Source organism: Macaca thibetana, chromosome 18, assembly GCF_024542745.1.
Source record: "Macaca thibetana thibetana isolate TM-01 chromosome 18, ASM2454274v1, whole genome shotgun sequence".
Lineage (NCBI taxonomy): Eukaryota > Metazoa > Chordata > Mammalia > Primates > Cercopithecidae > Macaca > Macaca thibetana.
In genome coordinates, this window is record NC_065595.1 from 62,185,260 (window position 1) to 62,198,803 (window position 13,544).

General features: G+C 37.7%; 1 protein-coding gene and 1 pseudogene across 2 annotated transcripts in view; one reads left to right on the top strand and one right to left on the bottom strand.

Annotated features, from left to right (window-relative positions):
* The window catches only part of SMCHD1 (structural maintenance of chromosomes flexible hinge domain containing 1), a 150,458-nt gene that overhangs the window by 29,803 nt on the left and 107,111 nt on the right, over positions 1 to 13,544 (top strand). For both annotated transcript variants that reach the window (XM_050767418.1, XM_050767419.1), the window contains 5 exons: positions 2,634 to 2,748; positions 2,868 to 2,987; positions 9,392 to 9,558; positions 12,215 to 12,305; positions 13,006 to 13,216. In XM_050767418.1, the coding sequence (XP_050623375.1) occupies positions 2,634 to 2,748; positions 2,868 to 2,987; positions 9,392 to 9,558; positions 12,215 to 12,305; positions 13,006 to 13,216 (704 nt within the window). The remainder of the gene's footprint in view (positions 1 to 2,633; positions 2,749 to 2,867; positions 2,988 to 9,391; positions 9,559 to 12,214; positions 12,306 to 13,005; positions 13,217 to 13,544) is intronic.
* Positions 7,642 to 7,676, bottom strand: LOC126941582 (uncharacterized; annotated as a pseudogene).

The following is a 13,544-nucleotide window of genomic DNA, read 5'->3' on the forward strand; positions in this document are numbered from 1 at the left end:
ATTCTCTTATAAATTCAGTCTGTTCTTGGTGAATTTTTTTCAGATTTTGTATGTCTGATACGATCTCTCTCTTCCCCCCAAACCCCAAAGATAGTTTTGCTTAGCATCTAGTTTGAGCTTGACTTTAACAAAATTTAAGTACAAGTTGAGCATCTCAAATTCAAAAATACAAAATCTGAACTGCTCCAGAATCCAAAATTTTTTGAGCACCAACATGACACTTAAGGAAATGCTTATTGGAACATTTCAGATGTTGCATTTTCAGATTTGGGATGCTCAGCTGGTAAGTATAATGCGTCTATTCCAAAATTGGAAAAGAAATCAGAAATCTGAAATACTTTTGGTCCCAAGCATTTTGGATAAGGGGTACTCAAACCTATATGTTAAATATGTCACTCAGTTTCCTACCAACTTGCATCATTTATAAGGAGAAATCTGTTGTCAGTCTTATCTTTATATCTCAGAACATATTGTCTGTTTTTCTCTGACTTAAGATTTTTTTTTTTAATCATCAGTGTGTATGCTTTGTAGCATCGTGGTGTCGTTTCTGTTGAAAATAGTGGTGTGCGCATGTTCTCACTCATAGGTGGGAACTGAACAATGAGATCACTTGGACTCAGGAAGGGGAACATCACACACCGGGGCCTATTATGGGGAGGGGGGAGGGGGGAGGGCTTGCACTGAGAGTTATACCTGATGTAAAGGACGAGTTGATGGGTGCTGACGAGTTGATGGGGCAGCACACCAACATGGCACAAGTATACATATGTAACAAACCTGCACGTTATGCACATGTACCCTAGAACTTGAAGTATAATTAAAAAAAAAAAGTGGAAAAAAGAAAAACAAAGTAGTGATATGTTTGTGTATTGTGTGAGGTGTTTTGTATAAATGCAGGGTTGTGTGGGGAGGCATTTTGTGTGTGTTATTTTGTGTTGACAGTTTGTGTGTGTTGTGTGGGGATGTGATTGTAGATGTTGAGGGGGTATTGTGAGGGAATACTCTTTTGGGTGCTTTTGTTGTTTTGTATCTCTGGTATTACAGTGTCCTACCTGCTCAATGTTGTCTTTATGTTTATTTTGATTATTTATATATGAGGATAGGACTTTTTATACCAATTAAAATGTTTTTGGTTATCCCATTCTTTGTTTCTGTTTCTTTGTTTTCTCTTAAATTTATTGTCTTCTGCTGTTTCATTTTCTTGATCCGCCTTTTTTCTTTTTAATATTTTAGAATTTATATCTTCTCTGATCTTCTTTGAAATTTTATCATGCATATTTAGATTTCAGGATTAAAAGTATTTTCCTTCCCCCAACTTAAGGACTTCATTAGCTTTGGTCACTCTCTTCCTGAAATGACAGTTTTGTTATTGAAGGTATGTAAAGTGTGACTTTTTAGAAATTCAACGATATACACATACCACTTTTTCACCACACCAGTAAATGTCTCATATGTAGTACTTAAAAAAATTACTTTTGTATGTATTGTATTATGGTGACCTCTTGTATGTTAGATTGTGCTTGTAGGAACATTAATTTAGAACAAGTCTTCTGGTGGTAAATTACTTTGGTTTTTAATCTATAAATTCTTAATTTTTTTCTAGTTGACAATTTTAGGTTAACAGATTTTTTTCAGGCATTGCAGAGATAATATTCTTCTCTGTCTTATACTGTCACTGTCAAAGCCTGCTAATCTATTTTATCCTGTCTTGTCTCTCAGCCTATTTTCTAGTTCTTCTGTTTGGTTTTTGGTGTTTACAGTGATGTTGATTTCTTTTTATGTATCTTGTTTGGGCTCTTTTCGTTTTCTTGGATCTGTGAAGCCATGTCATACTGGTTCAAGCATATTTACAGCTGTTTTCCGTTCTCTGTCCCTTCTGTTTCTAGAACTGCATTTAATCTTGTGTGAGATATTTTGCTTTGGTCATTTATGTCTTTTAACACCACTTTGATTTTTTCAGTTTTGTTTTCTTTCTTTGTTTCCTGTGGTTACATTCTTTGCATCTTTCTGTTCTCTAATTCTCTCCAGCTTTGTCACACCTGCTCTTTAATCTTTCCATTGAGTTTAATAGTGGTTCCAGCTTCACTTTCATTCTGTTTCTTTCTGATATTGGGGGATGATGTCCCTGGAGACTTTGCCTATATTTTGAAAGACCAGTGGTGCCTCTTCTTCAGAATGTTGTTATGGTGCAGTGTTCCCTCAGAGCTCTTCATTTATCATGATATATGGAAGTGACACTCTCCTTTGCTCTAATTACCATTATTCTTTAGACAATATTTTAGGAAGTTTTGAAGTAGCAAACAGCTTTGAAGGAAAGTTTTAGAGGCATAAGGATAATAAAAATACTTATTTAGTCCTGTTTGCTGAGAGATTTTCTGATTTAGTAGGACTGAGCCCAAGAATTTACATTTCTTAAAAGTTTTCAGGTAAAGCTAGTGCATCTGGCCTGGGGACTACACTTTGAGATGAACTGGAGTGGATGTCTTGACACTGATTATTTCAGCTTTCAGTTAGGGGTGTTTGCAGGCATGGTGATCATTTCATTAACACTGAATACAAGCACAATGAAAGTTTCTTTTGACACTTAACTAGCTTGATTAAAATCACTGCATTAATGTAATATTTTATTTTAGTGATCATTCAGGATATGTTCGTCCAGTACCAGTGCCACGCAGTTTAAATAGTGATATTTCCTATTTTGGTGTTGGGGGCAAGCAAGCTGTCTTCTTTGTCGGACAATCAGCCAGAGTAAGTAAAAAGATTTCTTAGAAATGAAAGTTGATCAAAAGATTTTGAAGTTGACTCTGTCTAAATGCATTAACCAGTTTATTAGGAATTTAAAAAGTACTCTTTTTAATATTTAACAGATGATAAGCAAACCTGCAGATTCCCAAGATGTTCATGAGCTTGTGCTTTCTAAAGAAGATTTTGAGAAGAAGGAGAAAAATAAAGAGGCAATATATAGTGGATATATTAGAAACAGAAAGGTACAATACATTTTTGACTCATAATTATAAATTTACTCCTTTGGATAGACGGTAGGACAGAACTTAACTTGAAGGTATGGAATTTTCATAGTTACCCTTTCCTTTAGTCATGCTAGCAACAAAAATGGGCTTTCTCAAGCCAGAATCTTCAGACAAGTTGTCTCATAAAGCTTACTAAGCTTTCTTTAAATTGCTTGTAGGATTGTAAACTTTTTTCCCTGGTCTGAATTTGGATTTTAAAATCTTTGTTATATAATAAAATTATAGAGTAGAAAAACAGTAATAGGGTAATGTACTTTCAGGAAATTGGACCTCAAGAGAAATAAATGAGAGATTGCTGTTACAAGTTTGCATTCAAATTCTTGTGTTAATATGACAAAATGTTAAAAAATTTGAATCTTAGTGGCAAGTAAATGGTATATTTATTGTGTATCCCTTCAACTCTGTTTGAAACATGATTTTTTTTTTTTTTTCTCGAGATGGAGTCTCACTCTGTCGCTCAGGCTGGAGTGCAGTGGCGCAACCTCAGCTCTCTGCAGCCTCCACCTCCCAGGTTCAAGAGATTCTCCTGCCTCAGCCTCTTGAGTAGCTGGGATTGTAGGATTACAGGCGCCTGCCACCACACCCACCCCACTACTTTTTTTGTATTTTTACTAGAGACAGGGTTTCACCATGTTGGCCGGGCTGGTTTTGAACTCTTGACCTCAAGTGATCCGCCCATCTTGGCCTCCCAAAGTGCTAGGATTACAGACATGAGCCACCATGCCCAGCCTGAAACATGATTTTTAATCTAAAATCTTTAATATATAAGTTAGTTTACTTATTATTTTAAGAGATGGAGTCTCACTCTGTCCCTCTAGAGTGTAGTGGTGCTATCACAGTTCACTGCAGCCTATAACTCCCGGACTCAGGTAATCTTCAAACCTTGGCCTCCGAAAGTGTTGGAGTTACGGGAAAATCTTTATTTTAAAGTGATTTGGGGCTGGACATGGTAGCTCAGTCCTGTAGTACCACTAGTTTGGGAAGCTGAGGTGGGAGGACTGCTTGAGCTCAGGAGTTCAAGACCAGCCTCTATAGCATAGGAGACCTTGTCTCTACTGAAAAAAAGAAAAAGAAAAAGAAAAGCTGGGTGTGCTGGTCTGCGCACCTGTAGTCCCAGCTACTTGGCAGGCTGAGGTGGGAGGATCACTTGAGCCCAGCTGCAAGTGAGCTATGATCATGCTGCTACATTTCAGTTTGGATGATAGAGCAAGACTGTCTCAAAAACAATACAAATTTTTTAAAAAGTAATTTTGAACTTTTAAAACATTGGTTTTCTGATTCTAAAATAACTTGTAGGAAGCTTTATAGGAAAGCATAAGGAAGATAAAAATACTCCCAAGTCCTAGAGAAGCCTACTGAAACATTTTGGTGAATTTCCTTCTAATTCAGCTTTTTAAAATATATACTTAATAGTTTTTTTTTTTTTTTTTTTGAGGCAGAGTCTTGCTCTGTCGCCCAGGCTGGAGTGCAGTGGCCGGATCTCAGCTCACTGCAAGCTCCGCCTCCCAGGTTCACGCCATTCTCCTGCCTCAGCCTCCCGAGTAGCTGGGACTACAGGCGCCCGCCACCTCGCCCGGCTAGTTTTTTGTACTTTTTTTAGTAGAGACGGGGTTTCACCGTGTTAGCCGGGATCGTCTCTCGATCTCCTGACCTTGTGATCCGCCCGTCTCGGCCTCCCAAAGTGCTGGGATTACAGGCTTGAGCCACCGCGCCCGGCCTACTTAATAGTTTTGATCCCACATTTTAAAAATTAACACATTGAATATTTCCCCATCTTACAAATTGTTTTGATACACAGCAGTTTTTAGTAGCTTTATAACATTTCCTTCAATGACTGTAACATAATTTCATGATTCTGTTGAGCATTTGGCTTATTTAAAGGATTTTATAATAATTGTAAAGACATTGCCGTGAATGTCTTTGCATAACATTTTACCTGAATTAAAAATTTTTTTCCTTAGTTTAGATTGTTATAATTTTAATAGCTGTGATAATGAATTTGAACTTTTTTTTTTGAGATGGCGTTGCACTCTGTCGCCCAGGCTGGAGTGCCGTGGCATGATCTCAGCACACCACAACCTCTGCCTCCCTGGTTGAAGCAATTCCTCCCGAGTAGCTGGGATTACAGGCTCATGCCACCACGCTCGGCTAATTTTCTTTTTTTTTTTTTTTTTTTTTTTTTTTTTAGTAGAGACGAAGTTTCACCATGTTGGCCAGACTGGTCTTGAGCTCCTGACCTCAGGCAGTCCGCCCACCTTGGCCTCCCAAAGTGCTAGGATTACAGGTGTGAGCCACTACGCCCAGCCTGAATTTGAACTTTTAAAATGTTCGTGGCATGTATTTCAAAATTGCTTGTCAGAAAGGTTAAACCCCTAGTCACATACATTTCCAACCGTATGGAAGTACATGTCTGACCATTTATTTTTCAAAAGAGTGAGAAGGGGAAAGGGCAGCAAAATGTTGGCCATTTGATAAGTGAAAAAAAAAATACCTTTTCTTTCATTAGTTGGTGGGTTGGATTATTTTTTTTTCCATTTTATTACCCACTTTTATTTTCTCGATAACTTAATATACCTTTGTGCAGGACACGACTTTCTTTTCTTTGTTTCATTTACTTAACAAATTGCATATTTTGATATTTTTACATAACAGTATTCCATCTTGTCTTAACCCCACCACAAAGCCCTGTAAAATATAATGGTGGAAATATTAGTTGCCGTGATAAAACTGGTGAGAAATAGAAATTGAGAATTTAAGTGGTTTTCAAAACTGTGTGCGTATTACGAAGGTTGTATAGAACTGTGTCTCCTGGAGCACCATTTCTCTGCCAGCCTTTTCTGTATTTTGTGCTTAGTTCTACCCAACAAACATAAGTACCTGTTCCGTTTCCTTTTATGACTAGTCTTTTCCAGCCTATTTTTGTTGGCCTTGTATCTCTGACCTGTGAGCAGTTTTCAGAATGTGGGTGGAGTTGGTGGTTCTTGTTCTATAGTCAATAGTCTTGCCTTTTCTAAAGATGTGTATTTGCTTCTTATGTCAAAAGCTCTCAAATCTGAGTTTCGTGTGAAAACTTTTCTCAAGACTGAGACACTGAAACATGCTAGCTTCAATAAAGGAAACAAACCATCCTAGGCCCTTTAAACAGAAAATATCTAACAGAGGGAATCAGGTGGTTACCTGATTATTGGAAGGGCCAAAGGAATGAGTTATGGGCTAAGCCTTCAAGAATGATACTAAGACTCTGAAGTTAATCCTGGAGGGATGCTGCAACATTTGCTATAATCATTCAGTTGGAGGACCACCACTGGGTCTGGAATTCAGGAACTCACTGCTGTATCTGTGATCCAAAAGTTGGAATGTTCTCACTGCCACAGTTGCTCCACGACTGGAAAACAGAATTTCTGGCCATAACTAGGGCTGCAATGGCCTTTTGACACATTAAACCTGAAACCTGGTTACTGATCTTTCAGTGCCTTGTATGATAACAGAAAACCTTTAAGAAACTTCAGGAAATAGCCTTTGCTTCATTTTTGGCGTCCAGATTTTGGCTAGTATGTCTAATTGGTGAAACCTAATTTGCATCCACAACCAAACAGTATTTTTTTTTTCCTTCCAACCTCTGTAGCCCAAGAGAGTACAGTAAAAGGTAGTAGGAATGGGTGATGAATACCAACTGATCATGTCCAGTACACTCATTTCCAGGTTCACTTAGATGTTCTTTCTTAGGTGTTTGAGGAATAACTCACTTTTGGTACCTTTGAAGTCAAATATTGGCTGGGCACAGTGGCTCATGCCGGTAATCCTAGCACTTTGGGAGACTGAGGAGGGAGAATCTCTTGAGCCCAGGAGTTCAAGACCAGCTGGGCAACATAGAGAGACCCTGTCTCTTAAGAGAAAGAGATCAAATATTATCTGGAAACCTTTCTTATTCCCTCTTTCTCCTGTTTCCCTCTCAACTACCCTTTTCAATTAATGGCATCCACTAGCCATGCAGTTAAAGTTGATAATCCTTTTTGTTAATCATTCAGCACATTTAATTTTGTCTTTTATATTATTTTCTTTCATCTATCCTCTCTTCCACCCACTTTCCACTGCTCTAATTCAGCCATCCTGCCTTATCTTTTATCATATGTTTATCATATATCCTAAAACTACCATATTTCCTTTATGCTCTTGAATTCATGTTCTCATTTGTCTGGAATGTTATTAATCAGTCATCTGCTGGGTGACTGTCACCCTCTTTTTACCTGTGTAGCTCTTGGTTCATATCTTCATACATAATGGCATATTGTTTTGTAATCATTTGTTTTTTTCATTTCCTACCAGATGGAATTTGTAGAGCACAAAGGCACTGTCTTATTTATCTTGAACCTGTCTTCCTTAGGCCCAAGTTGAGGCATAGGACTTACAGAAGATGCTTGATAAATATTTGGATAATGAATTTGCATCATTAGTAAATTCAGACTACTCTACTGACTCAAAGTGTATGAAATGTTACTTGTATATATTGTAGCTGTGATATTAGCAATTTAGTGTATAGAGATGCATTAGAATGGTTTTGAAGGGGTATAGTCTTAAAGGATTTATTATTTTTTAATCAGAAATTTTAGAATTTGATAGACAAATTCTAAAAGAGCTGTAACACTGTTTTTAGTTAAGCAAGTAATCATACATACTTATTTTTAAAAATTAACTGATTTCCTAGATAGAATAGTTTGATCTGTTTTTATTTCCACAGTTTTTAAATCTACATAGCAACATACACAGTAGATATAGTCTCATATCACTTAAGGACAGGGATGCATTCTGAGAACTGTATCATTAGGGTATTTTGTTGCTGTGTGAACATCATAGAGCGTACTTACACAAATTTAGATGGCATAACCTACTACACATCTAGGCTATATGGTATAGGGTACTGCTCCTAATCTACAAATTTGTACAGCTTGTTACCCCAGGCAGTTGTAACAGAATGGTAAATATTTGTGTAGCTAAACATATCTAAACATAGAAAAGGTACACTGATTTTACAATATTGTATCATCTTTTTTTTTTTTTTTTTTTGAGACAGAGTCTGGCTCTGCCGCCCAGGCTGGAGTGCAGTGGCCGGATCTCAGCTCACTGCACGCTCCGCCTCCCGGGTTCATGCCATTCTCCTGCCTCAGCCTCCCGAGTAGTTGGGACTACAGGCGCCCGCCACCGCGCCCGGCTAGTTTTTTGTATTTTTTAGCAGAGACGGGGTTTCACCGTGTTAGCCAGGATGGTCTCGATCTCCTGACCTCGTGATCCGCCCGTCTCGGCCTCCCAAAGCGCTGGGATTACAGGCTTGAGCCACCGCGCCCGGCCTTATTGTATCATCTTATGTGACCACTGCAGTCAATTGTTGACAGAAATGTTATGTGGCATATGACTGTATACGCATACACACACATGCACACACACGCGTGCGCACATACCATGTTTCTTTTGTTGTCGTTTTATTTTTTTTTTAAGACATGCTTGTTGCCCAGTCTGAAGTGCAGTGGCGTGATCTTGGCTCACTGCAACCTCAGACTCCTGGGCTTAAGCGGTTCTCCTGCCTCAGCCTCCCTAGTAGCTGGGATTACAAGCACATGCCACCACGCCTGGCTGCTTTCGTATTTTAAGTAGAGATGGGGTTTCGCCTTGTTGGCCAGGCTGGTCTTGAACTCCGACCTCAGGTGATCTGCCCGCCTCAGCCTCCCCAAGTGCTGGGATTACAGTAGTGAACTACCGCACCCGACCTGGAATTTTTTAAAACATAGACTCATACTACAAACTGAGAAGTTTGTAATTTTATCCTCAAATTCCCCTCCTACTCCCCTTCCAGAGAATATTTAGATTTTCTCTGAAAGTGAACTGGTGTCCAGGATGATTTTTACCTTTAAGCACAATGTGTTTGGGCTTAGCTAGCTGTGTCCAGCCTGCCCTGTAGTTTTCTTGAACATGGAGGGCTGGACATTGGTCCTGACCAAGTTAAGTGGTAGGTCTCCCAAGCAAGGGTTCATTCCACCCTAGGGTAAGTGTCCTCAATTTTTTAAGGCATTTTAAAACTCGGTATTTGTCTTTACCTTTTCCTTTATGATTCTAAAATTGGTTTATCATTATAAGATAGGGTGCTCTTTATGCATGCTAGTTTAGCAGTCTGTGTGAAAGTTCCCTTGTCTTCACAGTGTTGTCACATGCTCAGCCAGTTTGTTATATTGGGCCAGTGTCCTCCAAAAGCTTTTCTGAAGCCTGTTTGTGAAACTCCAAGTAAATCACATTAAAATTTGATGCAATAGCTATTTGTATAATTATAATTTAGATGATTTAATCTGTTGTATTTGTGTTCACTCTTGTAGCCCTCTGATTCTGTTCACATTACAAATGATGATGAAAGATTTCTACATAATCTCATCATAGAGGAGAAGGAAAAAGATAGCTTTACTGCTGTGGTTATCACAGGGGTACAACCAGAACACATACAGTACTTGAAAAATTATTTCCACCTTTGGACACGACAGTTAGCGTAAGTAATTATATTTGGTTTAGGAAATGTTGGTACTTAACTTTTTTAAGACTGAAAATATTACAGATACATTGAAGCCTCTTTGGTATCCTTTTTGCTCCTATCTCATTTTCTTCCCAGTACTCTGATATTACCCAGTACTCTGATATTGGTGTTAAAACAGCTCTCTATTCTTTTATTCTGTAAGTATTTATAGATCATCTCTAGTGTACTGAGCATTATTTGAGGCACAGGATTTTGACAATACTATAAAATTAAAAATGAACTTCACAGTTTGTCAAATTGAGCACTATATCACTTCCACGACCCCGTTTTGTGCTTCTTTTCCATAGCACCTGTCATAATCTTCCATACCATATATATTTATTTTTGTCGTTAAATTCACTGCTGTGTCTCCAATGTCTACTAGCAGAATACTTGCTACATGGTAGATGCTCAGATGTTTATTAAGTGAATGAATGCATCAAGCCTATTAAAATAAAAAATATATGTATGTATGTGCCTGTATGACATTAGTGCTGAAAATAATCATGTGTTTTTATTCCAGTAAAACTTGTAGGGACTCTATATCCCATTAGACCAAATCAGAGGAATAGTTATTTAATGGCTCTAATTTTTTTTTTTTGGAGACAGAGTTTCACTCTTGTTGCCCAGGCTGAAGTGCAATGACGCAATCTCAGCTCACTGCAACCTCCGCCTCCTGGGTTCAAACGATTCTCCTGCCTCAGCCTCCCCAGTAGCTGGGATTACAGGCGCGTGCCACCACACTCGACTAATTTTTGTATTTTTGGTAGAGACAGGGTTTCGCCGTAATTGGCCAGGCTGGTCTTGAACTCCTGACCTCAGGTGATCCGCCCACCTCAGCCTCCCAAAGTACTGGGATTACAGGCGTGAGCCCCTGTGCCCGGCCTAAAATTTTTTTTTTTTTTTTTTTGAGACGGAGTCTCACTCTGTCGCCCAGGCTGGAGTGCAGTGGCATGATCTCCACTCACTGCACGCCCTGCCTCCTGGGTTCATGCCATTCTCCTGCCTCAGCCTCCCGTGTAGCTGGGACTACAGGTGCCCGCCACCGTGCCTGGCTAATTTTTGTATTTTTAGTAGAGACGGGGTTTCAGCGTGTTAGCCAGGATGGTCTCGATCTCCTGACCTCATGATCTGCCTGTCTCGGCCTCCCAAAGTGCTGCGATTACAGGCGTGAGCCACCGCGCCTGGCCCCCAAATTTTTTTTTATAGCTATGTGGTACGTACGAGTTACTGTATTGTTTCCCTGATTTGCATTAGTCTGAATTACTGAGACTTGCAAAATGGGTACATCTGCTCAAAATTCATATTTTAAAAATGCATCTTTTTACATTTACCCAAAAGACTGTTGCTCTTAATTTGAGAGTCTCAATTTTATACATAATTATATGCTAAGAGAATTTTTAAAATTTTTTTATGGGAAAATAAATTTGATTTTAGGAATACCTTTTTTCTTGTTGAATATTTCTGTTTATTATCCCTGTTACCCAAGGTATTTAAATAGGACTTTGCAGTTTTCTTCAAGTACTTATTTTATTAGCTATTTTATAGTTTCTTTTTATTGAAGGAACTCAGTGTACATTAACACATAATTTAAATATACTCTTGCTCTAATAAAGAATGATTATGAAGAAATATTGCAAATTTCTATTTTGCGAATAAAGACATGGTATTTTATAATCCTGAACAACATTACCAAAATATAATCTTTTTAAACCTTTTCTTAAAAAATAAAGAGGTGTTGATTTCCAGAGTGTTGGTTTTCAGTGAGATGATGTCAAACTTAGTAGTTTTGTTTTTGGAATATTAGGATAAGATTGTCTCAGTGCTATAGGAGAGGAGAGATGAATGTTCTAGAACGGGGGTTCCCAACGCCCGGGTTGTGAACTGGTACCCATCTGTGGCCTTTTAGGAACCCGGCCCCACAGTGAGTGGTGGGCCCCAGTGAGCATTACCTCCTGGCTCCGCCTTCTGTCAGATCAGTGGCAGCACTAGATTTCTCATAGGAGCATGAACCCTAATGTGAACTGTGCTTGTGAGGTATTGCGTGCTCCTTATGAGACTCTAATGCCTGTTGAGCTGAGGTGGAAGATTTTCATCCCAAATCACCCCCCTTCAACTCCCATCCCTGGAAAAATTGTCTTCCATGAAACTGGTTTTGGTGCAAAAAAGGTGGGGGACTGCTATTCTAGAATGATATTCTCATATTGACATTAGATATCGAATTCAGTTTACCCCCGATAATTGAGTCCTTTCTGGAGTGTACCTGGGAAGTAGCATTATAGACTCTTGCTGTCTAATTTATATTTATTTGATGAATTATTCCTCTTGGAAGTGGTGTATATGGTCTTTAAAGTTGGGAAGACCTGAGTTGAAGCCCACAGCTCCCTAACTCTATTCTGTGATGTCAGATAACTTACATACACTCCTTGCACCCCAGGGTCTATATCTGTAAAATGAGATGCAATAATACCTGCATCTCAATTGTTTTTACCATTAAATGGAATATGTGTTTAAAAATGCTTAATAAAGTGCTTGATACCTAGTAAATAGTGTTAAAATTTTTTGATAGAAGATTACATTAACTATAATTTTATGTGAATTAAAAGTATAAAATTATTCTTCTCTCTTTTAGGCATATTTATCATTACTATATTCATGGCCCAAAAGGAAATGAAATACGAACATCAAAAGAAGTTGAACCTTTCAACAATATTGATATTGAAGTAAGAGAAAAATCCATCTTAAAATATTAAAAATTATGAGATATTTGTTCCAGTTCTAAATGACTTGGGCTAATAAAAAACACTCGATAATTAGACAACTTCTCTCCTTGTTTTTTACCAAACTACTTTGATTGTTTGATATCCAACTAAAGAGATTTTTCCTAGATGTATTTTTCTTGAACCTTTATTTACTGTAGTACTTGGTTTATCTTTTTTTGTCTCTCTTCTGTAGAGCTATGCATTGTTACTGAACATCAATCATCTCTTGAAGCATGGAGGAAAAGGGAGATAACGTAGCTTTCCTTTTGTTTGTAGAAGTTGTATGATGGTGACAAGATTTAGTGGCACAGAGCATTTGAGTATTGGATTCTCAATACCCTAACCCACATGTTAGAATTTCACATACAATGTTGTCCCACTTCCTACCTCTAGCAAGAAACCTTGAATTATTGTGACTTTTCTGTCCTTCAGCTCTGATTTGCTGTTTCTTTGCTTATATTATATTTTTTAGTAGTATATTCCTTATCGAGATGCTACTTAAAGCTGTTTAACTCATATATAAATATATATATTTCATTAAGCCAGATTATTACTTGTACAAATAAACAGAATTTTTGCTTATTGTATTGTTGAATCATAGCTGAGAACAAAAGTAAAGTTACTATGGAATTTAATTATTTTTGTTTCATTTTTATTTTAGATTTCTATGTTTGAAAAAGGGAAGGTACCTAAGATTGTCAACCTAAGGGAAATACAAGACGACATGCAGACGTTGTATGTAAACACAGCAGCTGACAGTTTTGAATTCAAAGCTCATGTTGAAGGAGATGGTGTAGTGGAAGGGATTATCCGTTATCATCCATTCTTATATGATAGAGAAACCTACCCTGATGATCCATGCTTTCCATCAAGTATGTTAATCTGTTATCTTAGTTATAAAATACAAAGTTGTGGTTTGGGACAGCAATTTGTTTTTCTAAATGATTATCAGTTGGGCTATTCAGGTTAGAAAAATAAATATTAAAACTTTTTCTTATGCAGGTCTTAGGTTGTTTTAGGTATTTGTAATTTTTGTAATTCCTGATTTTTATGTACGTTCGTTTCTAGGTGAATACATCTTTAATGAACTCTTCTTTTAGTTCTGTTATGAAACCAAACTTTTAGATATGTATGCATATTAATCGTTTATATGTTCTCCTCTCTTTATCCTTGTTGCAGTTTTACACTTTATGCAGTCAT